General features: G+C 32.8%; 1 protein-coding gene across 3 annotated transcripts in view; it reads left to right on the top strand.

Annotated features, from left to right (window-relative positions):
* Window positions 1-21,792, top strand: part of LOC114325263 (inner nuclear membrane protein Man1) — a 60,351-nt gene that overhangs the window by 29,152 nt on the left and 9,407 nt on the right. For 2 of the 3 annotated variants that reach the window (XM_028273274.2, XM_028273271.2), the window contains one exon: window positions 859-10,397. In XM_028273274.2, the coding sequence (XP_028129075.2) occupies window positions 859-2,122 (1,264 nt within the window). In that variant the 3' untranslated portion in view covers window positions 2,123-10,397. Of the gene's footprint in view, window positions 1-858; window positions 10,398-15,515; window positions 15,795-21,792 lie in introns of those variants that run through there. The other variant, XM_028273275.2, reaches the window with a different exon arrangement.

The raw sequence follows: 21,792 nt of genomic DNA, 5'->3' as shown, positions 1-21,792 counted from the left end.
CCATCAACAAATAGAAAAAATTATTTTATCAAAATTATTTTGGCCTACATTCACATTCAATTTCTATAAAATGGGCTTAAAAATATGTGATTATTTGGCAGCGTCCGTATTATCAATTTGGCCGTAAATAGCAGGTCATAAATAAGGGAATATACATATGTATAATTAGTTTGGGGAATTTTGAAACCGGCCGTACAGGTGGCCGATTTTAGCAGGTGGCCGGTAACACAGGTTTTACTGTAATCAGTATAACACCACGCACACTCACTGATTAATTTTATTGGCTTTTAAGATAACTAATTTTTCAAAGTTTCATCAGTTCTTCAGAGCATTTCCTGAAGGTCTATTAAGTATTATGCCATAAGAGAATAGGCGTTTGCTTGACTTTGCGAATGGGCTGATACTGAAAACGACAAGTTTAGACTTGCAAAAAGTACTCGGAAAATGTACTCGTATAATAAACGCGGGTACCGGGTATTTGACCCATACGCTACGGGTACGAGTACCGAGTACTTTATTGAAAATGTACTCGGGTACTGGGTACTTAGAGTACAAAATTCGGGTACTTGTACCCGGGTATTGCCCAGCTCTGGTTGGTAGTTCAGATTTCTTTCCTAGAAGGCGCTAGGTATTATCGTCCCGGACAAAGTGCCCTCCTAGCCTTTTATTAGATTAGATTTTATGCGCCCAATAACTATTCGTCGATTTATTAGTTATTAATGTAACCGGTAGCAAATAGGTAATCTTAAAAATTAACAACCTTAAACCCAGTCCTATGTCTTTAACAAATTTACATAACGATAAGAAAATCAAACATAAATCTAAGGTTGATAATTTTTAATATTATCTATTTTTCAGGGACGAACCCAGCTTTACGTACCGGCAAGGAAGAAGAATAGTAGACCCGGAATTCTTTATTCGAGAAGTTTTGAAATTCCCGCACAAATTCATGAGGTTTTGCAGCAATTCTGACATCACCTTCAAGAGCGAAGTCAGGGACGGATTCTTATCGATTTTTGTTCTAGAATGTCGTAAATGTAAAGCTCAACATTCTGTGTGTAACGAAGAATCAGAGTCTGATCTACTGGATGTTAATTTGGCATTTGTAGCCGGTGTAATCAGTTTGGGGCTTAATTTTTACGGGTTAAATGAAATTTGTAGCTCTTTGCGTATGCCTCTAGTGCCTTTAGAAAGTTATAATGAGTATTTAGACGAAATTTATAAAATATACAACGAGACTACGTACAAAGATGACAGTTTAAGTAAGATTGGTGATGATTCGGTTACAAAAGAGCAAGATATTGAAACTTTAGGCTTGGAACATCCAACTTTGAGAACCTCGACACCTAAAATACCAAATACTAATAATTTAAACCAAAGAAAGCTAAGCCCTAGATCTAATATACCGAAACCACAGCTTAGATCAGATACATACGAAGAGAAAAAAACTAGATTTTTGAAAGCCTTGGAGAAAACACCACAGGAAATAGATGAACTGCAAAAAATGACGTTGGACCAAAAAGATAGTTCAGTGTGGGTTAAAGAGAGAAGGCAAAGACTGACAGCTTCAAATTTCGGTCGCATCTGTAAACTTAGAGATTCCACTGACAGGAAAAATGTCGTCGAAGAACTCTTGAACAGCAAATTTTTTGGCAACAAGTATACGAAATACGGGAACGATAATGAGCCAAATGCCTTGAAAGATTTCGAAAAACTGCTAGGGGTGAAAGTGGTCAATTGTGGAGTATTCGTTAGCAAAGATTACCCATTTTTAGCCGCTTCTCCTGATGGTTTGATAGGAAAAGACGGTCTTGTGGAAATCAAATGTCCTTATAAGTCGCAGAACGTAACACCAGAAGAAGGGATCAGATCGAAGTTGATACAGTGTGCTACTTTGGAAAATAACGTCTTTAAGCTGAAAAGGGAGGACAAATATTATTACCAAGTGCAAGGGCAGCTTTTTGTTACCGGTAGACAGTATTGTTACTTCGTAGTTTGGACACCGTTAGGGTTGTTGTACGAAAGGATTATTAAGGATGAACAATTTTGGAATAATGAGTTGCAAAAACTGGAAGAGTTTTATTTTGACCATCTCTTACCTGCTCTTTTAACAGAAAATTAAGAGTGTTCTTCAAAATAGCTCAAAATAGTTGCAATCTATTCAAAAATAAGTATTCTAATTTTATTAAAGTATTTAGAAAGTATGTGTGGAGATTCTTAAACTTTAATTGAGTAGCGAGGAATGAATCTTGATCGTTTTTCAATAATCATATTGTTACATGTCATTACGTATCGTAACATTACGTAGTTAGCTTCTTGGTGACATGTCAAATTAGTTATATCGTTGCAGCTGCATCATGGCTACTATTCATTATAGTCCAAGAGGCAGCGCTGAAAAATCTTTTTTAATTTACTAAAGCTAAATTTTTCACAGTTGATTACTGGGATTGTGTAGAGAAACATACTGCGGTCGGTCAAGCGAAACGTAGAACAGGGGTTACTGAGAGGGTATCAAAGTTGCTTTCCTACGAAGGTAATTAAATCCATTTACTAAGGCTGAAAATCAGTACACACATTCTAAATTAAATATAAATAAAAATTATTGTCGGTCAGCTGTATGACGGGACAGAGCCGGCCGGTCGCAACCAGTGAATGTACAGGGTTATTCACTATGTTTTAACCCCCTTTGTAAACTGCTTTATTTACAGAATTCGAAAAAAATGTAAAATACAAAAGTTATTCGATTTTTAAATTATGATTTTTTGACATATATATCGTACTAGTGACGTCATCCATTTGGGCGTGATGACGTAATCGACTATTTTTTTAAATGGGAATAGGGGTCGAGTGCTAGCTCATTTGAAAGGTTATTCAATTCCATATTCAGTAATATAAACATTAACATGATTAATTATACAGGGTCTCCAAAAAAAATTTTTTTAAATTAAATTAATTGTTTAATTAATAATTCAAAACCTTTTTTTGGGCACCCTGTATAAATAATGATCTTAATGTTTACAGCACTGTATAGAGAATTAAATAACCTTTCAAATGAGCTAGCACACGACCCCTATTCTCATGTAAAAAAAATGGTCGATTACGTAATCACGCCCAGATGGATGACGTCACTAGTACGATATATATGTCAAAAAATGTAACTAAAAAGTCGAATAACTTTTGTATTTTACATTTTTTTCTAATTCTGTAAATAAAGCAGTTTACAACGGGGTCAAAATATAGTGGATAACCCTGTACATTCATTGGGGCCGACCGACCGGCTCTGTCCCGTCATACAACTGACCGACTATAATAACTTTTATTTATATTCAATTTAGAATGTGTATACTGATTTTCAGCCTTAGTAAATGGATTTAATTACCTTCGTAGGAAAGCAACTTTGATACCCTCTCAGTAATCCCTGTTCTACGTTTCGCTTAACCGACCGCAGTATGTTTCTCTACACAATCACAGTAATCAACTGTGAAATAACAAGCTTTAGTAAATTCAAAGAGATTTTTCAGCGCTGCCTCTCCGTCTATTATAGCAAGTTTTCAATTGAAAACCATATTTTCAAAATTATTCTAACGTGAATATGACGGTGGGCTCGTTTAGAATCAATATAATATGGAGCTAATCTCAAAATAATTGTACCTTACGCCACGCCATTATGGTGTGTAATATTATGATTTCGACTATAGTTTCATCGTTTGTTGCAAAACGAACTACATATTAAGTTTGGGAGCAGAAAATATCACAAACAGCTAAATCTGACGAGTAGGGTGGGCGAACGATAACTCGGTATCAGTTGTCGTGACCGAAGACTATTAACACCAAAATATTGTAGTGCTTGCTTCAAGGGGTAGTCCCCCGTTAAGATAAACAAAATGCCTTCGCTCCTATCATTAAATTATTTTAATTTTTTTTACGTTCTATATATTTAAAAAGTTAGGCTCACTGCAATTTTAACCCATCGCGTATCAACCAAGCATTACAAAAGCTTTTCGCATGTTTCAAGAAATCACTATAGCTTTTCTGAATATGGGAAATACATCGTCTTATGTTATTTTATAACGTTTTTGAAAGCATGATGTTTAATTATGTAGAAAGGTAATCCAGTTGGATAAATCTAGTAATAGTGGAGTCATTGAAGGTGGATATGAGCTATTGCCTCCGATTTCGTTGAACCTCCATCGATTTTCATGAAAATTGGTGAGTAGTTAGAGAATACCTCAAGGAACAAAGGTGACATGATGCCAACTTGCGCTTTTATCCTGGGGGTGGATGCCACCCCTTCTCGGGGGTGAAAATTATTTTAATTAAAATAATACTATAAATCGATAGAATTAATAATACTATAAATCGATAGACGGACAAATTATAAGTAAAATTTGTTATATAAAGTTATTAAAATAAATCAAAACTTTTTGAGTTATTAAACATTAAACATAAGTTTTTAGAAAAAACTTATTAAATTGAAGCTAATAAAAAATGAAATAAACTAGTTACTAAAAAGACATTTTAGTTTTAATTTAAAGTGAGTTATAGGTAATTGAATGTATATTTTTTTCGGCGAGTCCCCAAATCCAAATATTCAATCTTAAATAACGGGTATATTTGAATGGGAAATAAGCCACAATTTTACCTAAAAATGATTTTATTAACGTTTCGACGCCCAAGTCGGGTGTCGTTGTCAAAATACAAAATAATACTAAATAAATAAAAATGTTGTTGCTTAGTAAAAAATTCTTCTAATAATTTATTTAATCTGACTCATTTATATCGGCAATTCAGACACGTATTATACATTTTAAAGTAGACGACTTTAAAATGATATTGCCAATATTGATGAGTTGCGTTCCTGGGACGACTTTACTAAAAGATAGTTCATTCGATTACATGAAATCAATCCCAACTCAAGAATATCCGCCACAAAAAATCATAGCATGTAATCTGTCTTTAAAAAGACAACCAAATGAAACGGTGGCACTGAAATTCTCGCGTTAGAGATTTCATAGTAAATCACGAGGGAAAACCAGGAAAAACCTCGTGATACTATCCCGACATCGTAAGTATTTGGGTTTACATTTAGTTTACTCTCAAAACTAATACCAAATTCTGACTTGATATTTTAAATTTTAAATAATACTAAAATACTAAATATGTACTAACTCGATATGTTACTGATTTACTAATTGTGGTATTTTCTTTCTATTGACTTCCTCCTTTAATATGGGTAACCACATCCTACTGCATTCTACCGAGGAATTTGCGACACAATTGGTTTCATTTAGCATAATTAGAGCCGCTTCTTTGATTTTTCTCTTTTTACTATCTGCTTCTTTTAGGACTATACTTGAATCTCTCCACTGAACTCTATGTTCATTATCCCATGCGTGTTGACATATTTGAGATCTATCAAATTCTCTATTTTTTATATAAGACTGATGTTCATTTACTCTAACGTCTATTGGTCTTGACGTTTCACCTATATAAAACTGTTCGCATTCACAAGGTATTTTATAAATACAATTCTTTGTTCTTTCTTGTTCACTGTTAGGTTTAGTTTTAGATAGAATAGATCTCAAAGTGTTTGTTGTTTTGAATGTTGTTGATATGTTGAATTTATTTCCCTATTGTTTTAAGTTTCTCGGATAGTCCTTTTACATATGGTATTGATATTTTCCTCGTATTATTTCTTGTGAATGTTGTAGGATCCCGTTCTAAGTTGTTCTGTTCCATTCGATCCAATCTTGACAATTCCTTATTTATAAACGATATGGGATAATCATTTTTTAATAAAACAGATGTTAACAATTGTTTTTCTTCTAAAAATGAATTTTCGTTAGAACAAGTAATTTTGGCTCTATCATATAAGGATTTAATGATTCCCTTTTTAACGTTGATGTTATGATTTGATATATTAATATATGATGAATTGCCGATATAAATGAGTCAGATTAAATAAATTATTAGAAGAATTTTTTACTAAGCAACAACATTTTTATTTATTTAGTATTATTTTGTATTTTGACAACGACACCCGACTTGGGCGTCGAAACGTTAATAAAATCATTTTTAGGTAAAATTGTGGCTTATTTCCCATTTAAATATACTTGATTATAAAAATGCCACAAGAAAATAGCTTCAGAACAACATTAAATAACGGGAAAACTATGCATTTTATAATATAAAGTATTAAACATTTGTCAAAGTACTTAAACATATATATCAAATGAGTCCCCGAACAAGTTGATAGCTTTAAAAGTTTATGCACCAAAAATTTTTCAAAATTTATCTTTTAAAAATTTTTCCAAAAACTGGTGTTGTTTTTTTTTAATAACTCCGTCAGTTTTTACGATATCAAGTTCACCTAAAAACCATTTGAAAGCTAATCTCAAGGGATAATAAACGAAGTCAAATTTATCCTTTTAACCCTCTTACTTTTTTAAAAATAAATGGTTAAATACTCCCGATTACATGGTTGTCGCAGCAAAATTTAACATTTAAACGTTTCTATCTCGGTTATTTTTTACCCTAGGGAAATAGTAAAAACAGTAGAATATTTGATACAGAAAAAACTAAAATTTGGTTGAATATCATTTTTTACGTATATTGAGTATTTTTGGAGTTATTATCAAAAGAAAATGAAAATTACAATAATTTTAAAAATTCAGATTTTCTTAAATTATATCTTTTTTTCAAAAATATGCATTCTAAACCGGTCAAAATTATTGAAATCATTACTTATGCTTATATAAAGAAATTGTATAAGGATTACTATAAATTTTAATTTTTGTGGAAATGGCGTATGTTTTATTTTTCACTTTTTCCTAAAAAATTCGAAAGGGCTCTCTTATTTTTATCATAACTTGCTTAATTTTGATGCTATTAACTTCTCCTGGAGCTCATTTGATAGGTATTCCGAAGTACTTTGATAAGTGCATTGCACGTATATTTTATAAAATGGATCGTTTTTCGATTAAGCTTGAATACTTAGATTTGAGTACTCGTCTAAAAAATATACATTCAATTACCCCTAACTCACTTTCAATTAACATTAGTTTAGTTTTTTAAGCGAGAAGTTTATTTCGTTTTTCATTAGCTTCAATTTCGGTAATTAGAACTTTTTTGTAAAAACTTATAGTTTTTGAGTTATTTATGAAAACTCGGTCAAAAACTTGGATTTGTCTCACGAAAAATTAAAATTTCTGACGTTTAATAACTCAAAAAGTTTTGATTTATTTTATTAACTTTATATAACAAATTTTGCTTAGAATCTGACCCTCTATCGATTTATGGTATTATTTTTAATAAAATAATTTTTACCCCCGAGAAGGGGTGGAATCAACCCCCAGGATAAAAGCGCAAGTTGGCATCATGTCACCTTTGTTCCTTTGAGGTTCCTTTGCAATTTTCATGCAAATCGATGGAGGTTCAACGAAATCGGAGGCGAAAACCTTCAGTGACTGCACTATAAAAAGCACCAAATAACCCGTAAAATGCTGGTTTTTGTTATAAACGATGGTATTATTTGCTTCTTTGAGACCCAATACTTTTTCATATTATTTTGATATAATTTGGAGACTATTGATTTAGGTTATTATTACTTACTTTACTCCTCTTGGTTCCATTTGGAACATAGGGCCTCCATTCATCTCTGTTTCTGGCCAGGGCCTTCACCTCTTTCCATGTTAACCCGTTGTCTTCTAGCTCTCTGGTAATATTTATTTTCCAGGATGTCATTGGTCTGCCTTGTTTTCTTTTTCCAGTTGGTTGGTAATCCAGGGCTTGTTTGGTTATATCATCTTCATTTTTCCTTAATGTTTGTCCAATAAACTTCCATTTGCGTCTATTTATCGTTTCGGCTATGGGCTCTTGATTAGTTTTTCTCCAAAGTTCCTTATTATTTATCCGATTTGGCCAATATATTTTCAATATTCGACTGAGGCATGGATTTACAAATGTTTGAACCTTTTGTATAATATTTTTCTCTAATTTCAAAGTTTATGCTGCATATACCAAAATGCTCTTACATTACATTTGTATTAAATATTCTGATTTTGGTTTTGGCTGTTAATTTATTGGACTCCCATGTTTTCTTCAGCATATAGAGCGCATTATGGGCTTTGGTTATCCTTCCATTGATTTCTTCTTCTATTCCACCGCTAGCATCAATTGAGGGGGTTAGAAGTAAAAGGGATTAACCGCTTAACGTGCTTACCCGAGTTAACTCGGTTTTAAACTACGTTTCTATTTTCTCTTAACCGAGTTAACTCGTGTTTAAAATATTTGTACGATATATAAAGCGCCTACGTGTTTTAACTCCTCTAGCGCTAAATAACGGTATCCCCACTTGCATGGGCGGTCATACCTATGGGAAGGGGGGGTCCGTGGCCCCCTAGCTTTTCGGGTGCTTTAAACTATATATGGTTATCCAAAGTATATGAAATGTAATCTGCAACATCTTCACGTCTGCCCCCCCTAAAAATTTTTATATGGGCGCCCGTGCCCACTTGTTTTTTCGTTTCTAATTTTAAACTTTCTACGATCGACTGGGATGGGATCACGATGAGTAGAATTCTATTTTGCTGACGTCACGTTCTGCCCTGACTGTGACGTACCTCTGTGTGTAACCCCTTGTTTTAGAGTGTTTCACACTGTTAGCAATATTTAACATTTTTATACTTGAATAATTGCGATTTTCTTCTCTTACTTGTAGTATTTTGTATGTAAAAAGTTACGACCGAGTTAACTCGGGTGAGCGCATGACGGTATTTGATATTTTATATTTTTCTAAAAAAAATATGCGTTTTTTTACTTTAGATTATATCTAGTGACAATAGTCTTGTTCGTAGTTTATTTTACTATAATAAAATAAATAGGTAATTTTTTGACGTATTTTTGCAAATAATTGTGTGCGTTAAGCGGTTAAGTGCACTTTTTTAAAATTTTACTCTAAGTACAGATTCGCATACTTAAATGGTATTAGAACTTGATGCTAAAACGATTTAAGCATATTTCGTCCTACAGTCGCCATCTATCGCCATTACATTTAGTTCACTGAAAACAATTACAGTTTGCTTTGGTAGTAAACAGGTTTAACCATGCGCTTGAACCGTTTTACCACAAAACTATTTTTAGTATTATGTAAAAAAAATAGTAATAAACGGGTTTAAGTGCGCTTGAACCATTTTACCACAAAACTATTTTTAGTATTCTGTAATGTGTAAACACGTGAATACAGGGTTAATTTCAAGTAAATAAATATTAGATTTGCGACCAATTTTGAAGACTAATTAAGTATTATGCAACGTGCCAGTTGTAGTTTGTAGTTACACTGTGGATAACAGCTGGGACAAAAATGATATGTAGTTGAAATCTGCACTTAAACCGTTTTACCAGTAACATTTATCAACACCATGTACCGATTCAAGTACATTTTTTTAATAATTGAAAAAAAAGAAGGATATAGTAAGACTAATAATATACCCTTATATTTTTATCATTTTATAGTACATTGTACACTGGATATATTTTAGTTTAATGACTCCTAGAATTTATAAAACTCAAACAACTTTGAAGCTGATTATCTCAGAACTATCAAAACTGCACTTAAACCCTTTTACGTCTGGCCCCCTCAATTATGCTTCCCATATAGCAAAACTTCTGTTCATTTTCTACTTCTTCTCCTTCAATGAATATCCCCATCTCTTTCAGTATTTATCTTCATAAGTTAGGTTCATTTTGCGTATCTTAACGGAGGATACTCTTTGGATAGACGTCATACGTTGGATGATATATGTCAAAATTAGACAGATGTCATATGTTGTATTAGAGATCTCAAAATTGACAGCAATTAACTATCATATAACGTCATAAATTGTACGATATTCAACAGAATGTAGGCTTTACTCAATCTGTTTAAAAATATGAAAGAATTTTGTTTTAAAACGCTTTGTTTGTATGTTACCATGTGAAGTATACTAAGGCTGTGTTTTGCCTATATTCAGGTCATAAAGAGATTATTTTTAGTTTTTACGTTAGAGATTTAGATTTACGTTAATGTTGGTTAGTAAATAATCACAGCGTATTTAATAAAAGACCAGAATAAGCCTGGTATCTTATTAAATAATCTTTGTTGTAACCAAAATACTATGTTTTGACTTAAAAACATTGTTTGATTTGAGTGCAAGACTTTTTTATTTTTTATGTATTTTATTATATAACATTTTAACATAAAATATATAAGCATTTATATACATAAGCAAATATATTGTAGAATAGGTTAACAAAGTGTGTTTTGTTTGAAAAGTATAACCAAGTTTTCGAATATAGTCAATGCGTTGTGTTTATTTATACATCATGGTATTAGTTTTCCAATAAATTGTTTAAAAATTTTTGTTTTAATTTTAATACCAGTATTAGTCCGTTCCTTAACGGTAAAATATTGCAAAACCTCTAAATTTTAAAGAACCGCTTGGATAAGTCGAAGAAAAAAAGTGATATTGTGCCGATATGTGCTTTTGCCCTGGGGGTGGTTTTCACCCCCTCTTGGGGGTGAAAAAATATTCGTCCAAAGAAAGTCAGGAAATGGATAAACTGGCTAATTTTAAGTAACTTTTGTTCTATAGAGTTTTTTCACTAAGTCAATACTTTTCGAGTTATTTGGCAGTGAATATGTTCATTTTTTCAACAAAATAACCACGCTTTTAGACGGTTTTTCGCAAATAACTCAAATAGTAAGAATTTTGTCGAAAAAACATTCTTATTAAAAATATAGCCTGTAAAATTTTTTAAAAAATGGTGTATATATCACGTCTCTACACCTAGCAGAAGCAGAGTTATAGCTAATGAAAAATAGGTTCATATTCGTCAAATTCCAAATGGAATACTATAACGTGAAATAACCAAAAATGAAACACATTTCGGGGAAAACTCATTACAACTTATTTAAAGTATTTAAAAAAAGCTTCACTTTTGTTTTATAAAAAAAAATTCTAGCATCAAAATTAAACAAGTTACGCTCAAAATAAAGTTAGTCCCTTTTGGTTTTGGTAAAAAAATCGAGAAAATCACCCACTAATTAGTATTTTAAATGAACTTAATCGTTACGACTTCACAAGTTTCTTGACTCGTGTATATATTGTTTATATGATCTGTAAGTTTCATCGGTTCAAAGTCCTTATTATTGAAAGGGCTGTAGTTAAAAGGGGTTGAACGGGTCACTGATCACGAATGTATGCAAATGTAGAAATACCAAATCTCAATCAATTTTTGTCTAACAGAAAAACCAGAAAATACATGATATTCAGAAAAGCAAATCTGACGTTTTTTGTTTTTCGAGATTTTTGGTATCTCTAATAATTTTTAAGTTATTTTGAAAAAAAGCATATTTTTCAAAATTAAAATTTTTAAAAATTTTAATTTAAAACCAAATTTTTTCAAAAATAAGACTTTGAATCGATGAAACTTACAGATCATATAAAACAACATAAGTAAAATAATTTGTGGAGCGGTAACGATTAATTTCTTTTAAGTTGCTAATTAGGGTCTTCCCGATTTTTTTTTGCAAAAACAAAAGGGACCAACTTTATTTTGAGCGTAACTTGCTTAAATTTAATGCCAGAAACTTCTTGTAAAAACAGAAATAAAGCTTTTTTAAACACTTTAAAAAAGTCATAATGGGTTTTCCCCAAAAAGTGCTTAATTTTTTGGATATTTCACATATTGGTATGAATCTATTTTTCATTGGCTATAACTCTGGTTCTACGAGATCCAGAGACCTAACGCGTACACCATTTTTTTTACTTTTTTATAGACTATATTTTTGGTAAGAACGTTTTTTTCGACAAAATACTTACTTTTTGAGTTATTTGCAAAAAACCGTCTAAAAATGTGGTTATTTTGTTGAAAAATGAATATATTCACTCGCAAATAACTCGAAAAGTGTGGACTTGGCGAAAAAGCTCTATAGGACATAAGTTACTTAAAATTAGTCAGTTTACCCATTTCCGGACTTATTTTGGATATATATTTTTTCACCCGCAAGAGGGGGTGAAAGTCACCCCCAGGGCAAAAGCACACATTGGCACAATATCACTTTTTTTCTTTGGCATGTAAGCTATACGTATGCCAAATTTCATGTCAATCCAAGCGGTTCTTTAAAATTTAGAGCAAAAACCGTGAAAGAATGGACTATAATATGTTGGCTGTATCGTGATCTTGCTGTTATAGGGCGTGAAATCTGAACGATGTTGTAATTGACAACAGCATAAAAATGAGTGACAGATGTCACACCACTTTTTATATATGGCAAGATTGTCAAAACTTATGTCAGCTTGTCACTTTTGACCTTTTCACTTGTCACTTGATAGCTAGCTTATGAGGCTAGGAATCTAATGAAGAACTCAAAGCTATAAACAGAAAAACAAGCATGGATGACACAGATAAAAATCGGAACAGATGAAAAACTAAATGAATATAAAAGAAAAACAGGAAGAGCAAAATGATATAAAAAGAAAGAATTAGAATGGATTAAAGAGCAGATGAAAGCAATAGAAGCAAATAACAAAGACAACAAAAAAACTAGTTGGTCGAAAGGTTGAAATCATGAAAATCAGCAAGATCGGATGAAATCAACAATGAATTGATACAAAATGAAGGAAAAGAACTGATGCACCGGATTCATAAACTAATAAAAAATATATGGAACTCGACAAATACACCTATCAAGTAGAGAAAGGGCCACATAATAACGATATAAAAAGCAGATCCGAGGGTTACCAATAACTATAGAGAAATCATGCTATTGAACGCCTCATATAAAATATTAACAAGAATCTTGAGAAACAGAATAGATAAATACGCCGAAAATACTCTTAAGGCAATACCAACAAGGCTTCAGAAAAGCAAAATCAAACATAGACTGCATAGGGTCTTTTTAAATAAGTGCGACAAACTTTAAGGGGTAATTCTGCATGAAAAATGATGACCGTTTGATTTATATACATGTGTCCGCAAATGCTTCGTTTCCGAGATACGGGATGCGGATACGGATCATGAGTATGCGCGCCAATGGAGAATATAAAATTCTTAACCCGGGAGCAGTCGCGCTCACTTCTGTCACGTAATAGTGGCGCGTAGAGAAAAATCTTACAATACGAATTTAAATCCAATTTCTATTTTATAATATTTTTATTTACTTTTTATGTTAAAAATATCTATTTCTAACTATTTTAAAGCTAATTGGTTCTCACCAAAGTCAAAAATTAAAAAAAAATTCTCACGCATTACAACAATCGGACATCATTAAGTTGCAGGGTCCGAGTAGTTAGCCACATTAGATTTTCACAGAACGTTGAATTGAAGTGTTTTCATGTTATCATAATGTATATAATGTATAATATGTTGCATGCTTCAAATATACAGAGAAAGCTTTGAAAACTACATTTTTTACAGTGTTTTATGGATTTTGCTATTTTTTAATTTATGTAAAACACGAACGAATATATACAGAGTGGGCCAAATAAAAGGAGCCACCCCGATATTTGGCAGTATTTATTGGATTTTAAGAAAATAAAAAAACAGGTCAATTTTTGATCTAAGGGGGACACATTTTTACGGTACAAACATTTGTCATTTGTCAACTCCCTCCCTTCCACTTCCCCCACCCCTTATTTTTAAATAGGAAATAGGGGTCGTGTGCTAGCTCATTTGAAAGGTTATTCAATTATCTATTCAGTAATATCAACATTGACATAAAAATTTATACAGGGTGTCCAAGAAAAATTATTTTAAATTAAATTAATTGACACAAAAAGAAGAATGTATGTAATTTATTTAACTCAGAATACATTCTACTGCTGATAAAAAACAGAAAACAATGTTTATTTGATAAATAAACACTGTTTGTTGCTTAAATTCAATATTCAACCTACCGAGAGGCAGACGGGTGGAAGCAGAAAATTAAGCAAAAAGCAGTGTCTATTTATCAAAAAACATTTTTTTCTGCTTTCTGTCAGCAGTAGAATGTGTTCTGAGTTAAATAAATTACATACATTCTTCTTTTTGTGTCAATTAATTTAATTCAAAATAATTTTTCTTGGACACCCTGTATAGATTTTTAAGTCGATGTTGATATTACTGAATAGAGAATTGAATAACCTTTCAAATGAGCTAGCACACGACCCCTATTCCCTATTTAAAAGTAAGGGGTGGGGGAAGTGGAAGGGAGGGAGTTGACAAATGACAGATGCTTGTATCGTAAAAATGTGTGCCCCTTAGATTTAAAATTGACCTGTTTTTTTATTTTCTTAAAATTTAAGTAATACTGCCAAATATCGGGGTGGCTCCTTTTATTTGGCCCACTCTGTATTTGTTGTTTGTTTTGATATTAATTGCAGTTAATTATTAGAAATTTTTTTGTGGCAATTGCCCTGATAGATTACTGGATAGATTTGGCAATAGAGTCAGAACGTTTAAATTTGCTTTTGCCAGATTGCACAGATGTTCCCCAGATATAAATTTTATGACTTTCTTTTTATTATTTTATTATTTGGAATGAATGTACCTGAATACTGATATACTGTTAGTTACTGAAAAGTGTTCACTTGTGACAGTGTTGCCAAGAACACATGGCAACACTGTCATGTCTTCATTTCCTTAGTAGCTAACTTCTCGGACCCTACAATTTAATGACGCCCCAACAATCTTCCTCGAGGCACTTACAAGTGGAAAGTTATGTTGCAAAATTTTTCATCAAGTCATCACGGAAAAGGATAAAGTGTGAGATTTTTTCTAACAGCGCGACTTCTCCCGGGTTAATTGTATGTCAAAAAATGCGCAATAACTACCTCTTCAAACCTACCAAATTTCAATTACATATCTCTTAACCGGTTTTTAGATTATCTAATAAATAAATCGTCAGTTTGCGAGAAAAAATTCAACATCCCATATCTCGGAAACGAAGAATTTGACGCATGTATATAAAGCAAACGGTAATTTTTTTCATGCAGAATTACCCCTTAAAATTTGTCGCACTTATTTAGAAACACCCTGTATTGATGAAGAACATGGCTAGTTGTTAAAGTACCTAACTTTTTTATTATTCAACATAAGCAAATGAAAACCAGAATGTTAAGAAAACCTGATGCTATAGTTGGGTTTTAATTTAAGTATATTATAAATGCTAGAATATTCCGCAGGGTGTGGTGAACTTTGAGAAAAAAACGCTGTTTGATTGGTACACCCGGTATACAATGACAATTTACCTGTCTAGCAATAATATTATTATGGCGATATTGCTAAAGAATAAGGCTATAACATATTAAAAAAATCACTTAAATCGGACAACAGGTTTAGGAAATTCCAGACATCAAAAATGACGCATTTTGTGGGTGGCCCGTTTTCTCTGACGCGCGATGTAGCTTTGTAGAATAATTTGCTCAAGTAAACGTTGGTTATAAGGTTTTTTATCTGGTTTTGCTGTCTTAATGACGTCTCTTGGTGTTTTCCAGATCTCCCAGGAATAAAAGCTGGCAGGGCCAAGCGTTCGAAACCCAAGTAGGATCCGTCAACAGTCTCCCCTGCTCGCCGACGCCTTGCCTCAAGATTCGCGGGATGGTCCAGGATGGCGACAGGAACACCAGCACGATCAGGGAAGCCGTTCTCAGCAAGTGCGCCCACCAATGTCGGATTCTACATTGCGCCGTCGAAACAAGCACGTTCGCCGTCTATTTGAAGTGTGCCGATCCTAACGATGCCGCAATAGCCTACAGGAATCTACACGGTTGGTGGTAAGTTTTTTTTCACTGTAACTATAACGCACAACGATGATAAGCAAAACTGTGCTCTTGAGCAGCAACTAGAGTGTACGTCACTGTATAATAATATTATACAGATTGTTTAGTTTTCAGTTAGATATATACGCACTATAAATGGCAACATTGCTTCCCCGCTGCCCACCTTATGCACCAGATTCGCGTTGATTCATTCAGCCATTCGTCGTTCTACAATGACAATACAACTTATTCTCTTAAGGGGATGGGTACGTATTTTCGGCTGCAATGCTATTCAAATGGGGAATCATTTTTTTCGAATCCTGAGAAAACTAATAAGTATTTTTGAAAAATTTAAACGTTGAATGAAAAATTACGTTATTAGCGACGGTCGAAAGTCCCTGAGAACTTCTATAATGTTTATTTTAATAAGTTCCAGGGGTGAAAAACTAAGAGAAAATTTAGTGTGATTTTTAATTTCAAATATCTCATTCAAAATAAACTTTTTATTTATTCTAAGGGACTTTCGGCCCTCGGTATGTGTGTGTGTGGAAAGATAATGGCATGGAATCAAGTCCATTTGCCACAGAAAGTTGTAAAAGGAATTTTCTTATAGTATAACTACAGAGATGTGGGTTATGCCGTTTTAAATTTGTATTTTATTTTCTTTAATAAAATTTACTAAAAGTTCCAAGGTGTTTTTATTGGCAGCTAACAAAATGTGTGTGAGATTTAATGGAAGAAAATATTTCATTTCAATAAGTGTACGAATTAAATCATTGGATTTTTTTAAATGTTTTTTGCAACCGAAAAATATATGATTTAGATCTCCGTAAGAGTTCTGATCACAACTACAGGCCGAGGACTGTATAATGCCCAGCTTAGCAAGGTGCGATGGAAATCGCCCATGATTTGTTTTAAGTCGAAAAACACTTGCCGAAAAGAATTTTGAAGTAGGGTAGTTGAAAATATATAGAGGTGGGGATGGTAGGGTAGGATGTATTTTAAAGTAGGTATTTTGTGAGTTTTCTACAGTATTTTCCCACTGTCGTTCCCATTTTAATCTTATTTTATTTTTTATCAAATGAAAGACGTCTGGTAATGTATAAATATTACAAAGAACTCCGTTAAGTACTGCTTCCTTAGCCAAACTATCAGCTTTTTCATTACCTAGTATACCTGTATGACCTTTGACCCATACAAATGTTATATTTAAATCTGCTATCAAATTTTTTAAATTGCATAATATAGGACATTTCATTCTTTCAAATTTTATGCTTTTTATTGACTCCAATGCAGACTTAGAATCAGTTAGTATTACTCCATCTCGTAAATTATTTGATGTTAACCAAGTAATGCCCTTCCAAATTGCTATAAGTTCAGCAGTATATATGCTACATATTGATGGTAATTTAAACATAAATGATTGTTTTGTATTTTGGATAAAAACTCCACAACCAACTCCGTGTTTTGTTTTTGATCCATCTGTATATATAAATGGCTTATTGACTAATCCACCTAATATGGATTTTAGAAGGGTGTGATTTATATGATGGTATTCTGTATAATTGGGTATTATGACTCTGTGTGGTTTTATTAGTGATCTATAGGGTATAGTATACATAAACAATGTTTTATTTGTACCAAAGGAAATGTGATCAGCATTGGTCTCAACGAAAGCTTCTGCCAGTGGAGGAGAATTCTTTATTTTCCAAAAGCGGTTTGTTAAATCTTCTTTTGCAATATCACTTAATTTGTTGATCATGTTTGACTCTAAGGATTTTAGTTTTAAAAGATATTTTTGTGATAATAGCTGCCGACGCAAATCCAAAGGCAATTCATTACATTCTGCCAGTATTGCTTTCACCGGTGATGATATCATTCCACCTATGCAAGTTCTAAGACATTTATATTGAACTCTGTTTATTTTGTTTAGATTGGTGTTACAAGCAGATCCGTATAAACAACATCCATAGTCAATGATAGACCGCACATAGGCTCTATAAAACAATAAAGCTATACCAGTAGCTGCGCCCCAACTTCGATTTGTTACACACCTAAGCAAATTATAGCCTTTCTCACATTTGTTTATTAAGTGACGTATGTGACTCGACCATAGTAACTTGGTGTCAACAATGATACCTAAATACTTAAACTCTTTAACTACCGACAAGGTACGCCCACACAGAGTTAATCTCTCTGGTGCACGTAGTCTATGCCTGGTAAAAAACATAATAGAGCATTTTTCTGTTGAAAGGGTCATACCAGTTTCTTCTGTCCATGTACTTACCTTATGCATAATATTATCAAGAGCCTCAGTGCATGCTTCATAACTATTTTGGATGGTGTATATACAGATATCATCTGCATATTGTATGCAATTTACGGAATTATGAAATAGTGAATGAATATTGGCAGAATATATATTAAAGAGTATAGGACTAAGTACGGATCCCTGTGGCAACCCATGATAAACAACCCTTGGACCATGTAACACATTTCTATGGTCTCTAATATAGACATGTCTAGAAAAATATAGTTGCAATATATTTAGAGCAGTCGTTTCGCTAAGACCAATCTTAACCATTTTCTGTTTAAGTATATTTATATTTACAGAGTCGTAAGCCCCTTTTATATCTAGGAATAAACAAGCTAGATACTTGTTGCCAGAAAAGGCAATCTGGATGTCATTTACTAAATGAGTTACTGCATCCAAAGTACCATATCCCCTTCTAAAACCGTATTGAGTATTAGGTAAGATATTGTTATACTCCATGTACCACTCCAGTCTTGTTTTTATCATTCTTTCGAACGTTTTAGTTATACATGACATTAAAGATATAGGGCGATAAGAGGAAGGCATATTTCTATCTTTAGTAGGTTTTAAAATTAAACAAATGGTAATTTGTTTGAGATGCTCAACATAGTTTGAATTCACCCACCAATCATTGTATATATTTAGTAAAAAATTTTTAGCAACTTGGGGAAGATTTTTAATAATGTCATATGTAACATAATCATTACCCGGAGCAGTACATCTAGAGGTCTTAATTGAAGCTTCAAGTTCTGTTATATCAAAAGGTGCATCCATGTAGTGGCTGCCAATTTTCTCGTTCGGACCTTCAAGCATATTTTTCGGCCCTCGGTAATAATTTACTCTTTCATTCTGCGTTTAAATTTTTCAAAAATATTTATTGGTTTTTTCAGGATTCGAAAAAAATGAACACAATGTCTGTGGTAATATTTCCAAATCTATCTTTGTCATACAACGCACTCAGTCGAATAGAATATTGTCAGCATATTAATTATCAGTCAGACAGTGACAATTTTAAATATTTGACATGGCATCGGGAATATTTTGAGTTGTTGATTAAATAATATTGATAGTGTATTTGATAAATAGTTGATTTAAGACGTGAACTTAATAAAAAGTTATTTATTGTGTATTATTTGTGGAATATCTAACCAGAGAATACATCAGGATAATATATTCTGTGATCCAAGTATTTTGTTGTTAAAGATGTTCAAAATTGTAAGCGTTCCATAGTAACAATATATTATTAAAAAATCACTTTTCCTCTTTTCTCGATTGAGTATTAGTTTTTGTTGTACATATAGGTGAATACATAGTTAGTGAAAAAATTATTACATTTATTAACTGAATTAATAATTTGCAATTATACAAATAACAGTTATCCAAGAACATTCAAAAGTTAATGATGAGATTTTCAAGTAGAATGACATTCTAGTAATGTTTACATATCCATACCAGCGTGAATTTTACTACACGTAATTTGCCGTGTAAAGACAGAAAAAGTAGGGATAGCCGTAAAATATTTGCGAATTATGTACCGATGGCTTTAAGCAATATTGCCGATTTTAGGGCTTCCTTTATTGGGGTATATCTAACCAAACACTTAAATAGTCTGTATAATGACTACTACTGTTTACTATATTATAGTGAAATGTGCAGTGCCGGAAAAAATCTTTACATTGCCAAATAAATCACTAAATTCGAAGAAAAATTGTATTCACAAATGTGACTTTTTTATGCACGATGGTGTCCCTGATCACAAGGCCAAGTCAATTACAAAATTCTTAACCGATCACAATGTCAACGTATTTCGTATAGTCGGGTAACTCGCCCGACTTTAATCAGATCGACAACGCTTGGAATATTATGAAAAATGATGTTCAAGGGAATCAACCGAGCAACATAAATTAGTTTGAAAGAGGACTTGAAGAGGTTTTGGGTGACTATGGAAAGAGAATATTTCTTGAACCTTGCTCAATCCATGCCCATGAGAATGCAGCTTGTCATTGACTACAAGGGTGGTATGATGACAAAGTATTAATTTGTAAAATTAAAATAATTATCCCGATTTATGCGTTTGTTTGACAATTTATAACTTTATTATTTGTACTCCGATTTTCAAGTTTCTTGCATCAATTTCTAGGTACATGTGTTGATATCGTTTGTTATTATTCCGACAACAAAAAAAAATGCTTAGATGGATTATACGGGGGTGAATGGAAACGTTGTATTTTCTCCTAACTTTAAAAAATTCTGTGGAAAAATTGAAGAGCTGACTTTATTTCTTAGTCCTTTCATATTATCCCGGAGGCATCACTAAGATTTTGGTTTCGGAATTATCCGAATATCTCTTTTCTTGTAAGAGCTGCACAATTTTTTGTAAATAAAAACACTGATTGACTCATAAACATACATATGAAGCTATTTTCTTGTGGCATTTTTGCAATTGACTAATTTTGATGGGAAATAAGCCTCAATTTTACTAAAAAAAAAATGTGGCTTATTGACAACGACACCCGATTTGGGCGTCGAAACGTTAATAAAATCATTTTTTTAGTAAAATTGTGGCTTATTTCCCATCAAAACTAGTAGATTGATAAGATTAGAAAGGCCCGCATGCCGCCCAGATCTCAATCCTATCGAGTATTTATGGGATGAATTGAAAATAGCTATTCGTCGTCATCCTAGACCTCCAGAAAATTTGTTACAGTTATCGCCCTGGTAGAGGAATATCGGGGTATTCCCCAGGCAAGGATAACTAACACATCTCTATTCGATGACAAACAGATTGCGAGCAGTCGTTGCTGCGAGAGGTGGACATACTCGATATTGAATTGTTTTTTTTGTTGTTAATTTTGTTTTGTGTTCTTAATTTTAGTGCGTTTGATATTTTTAATTAAATAAACCTTCAAACCAGTGTTTTTATTTACAGCTTTTACAAGAAAATAGATATTGGGATAATTCAAAAAACAAAATCTTACGGATACCTCCGAGATAATACGAAAACAGTATGAAACAAAATCAGCATTTCAGTTTTTCCACAGAATTTTTTAAAATCAGGAGAAAATACAACGCTTCCATTCACCCCGTATAATGCCTTCTAGCAAATTTTTTTTTGTCACCGGAATAATAACAAACGATATCAATATATGTACCTACAAACTGATGTAAGAATCTTGAAAATCGGAGTACAAATAATAAAGTTATAAATTGTCAAACTTAATCAAAAATTTTTAGTGGCGGAATTTTGTGCCGGTGAGTGTATATAGTACCTACTACTTACTTACTTACTTACTTAAGCCGTCCTCTTGTACCTTACGGTGTCGAGGTAAGTGGAGAAATCAGACGTCTCCATGCCTTTCGGTCAGTAGCTAGTCTTTCTGCTTCTCTCCACCCAATATTCCTTTTTACGCAAGCCTTTCCAATATCTGCGTTCCACGTTCTTGCTGGCCTGCCTCTTCTTCGTTTGTTGTCGGATGCCGCTTTCCATACCCTCTTTACAGTTCTACCTTCACCCATTCTCGTCATATGTCCGAACCACGATAACTGTTTCGTTTCAAGTCTGTCTAAGGTCCTTCCAATACCGCACCTTTCACGTATATCTTCATTTCTTATACGATCACGTCTGGTCACCCCGGATACCGCACGTAAATATCGCATTTCGCATGCTTGAATTTTACTACGGATGTTGTCATTCATTGT

This window comes from Diabrotica virgifera, chromosome 7, assembly GCF_917563875.1.
Source record: "Diabrotica virgifera virgifera chromosome 7, PGI_DIABVI_V3a".
Classification (NCBI taxonomy): Eukaryota; Metazoa; Arthropoda; class Insecta; order Coleoptera; family Chrysomelidae; genus Diabrotica; species Diabrotica virgifera.
This window is presented reverse-complemented; position numbering and strand designations above follow the sequence as displayed.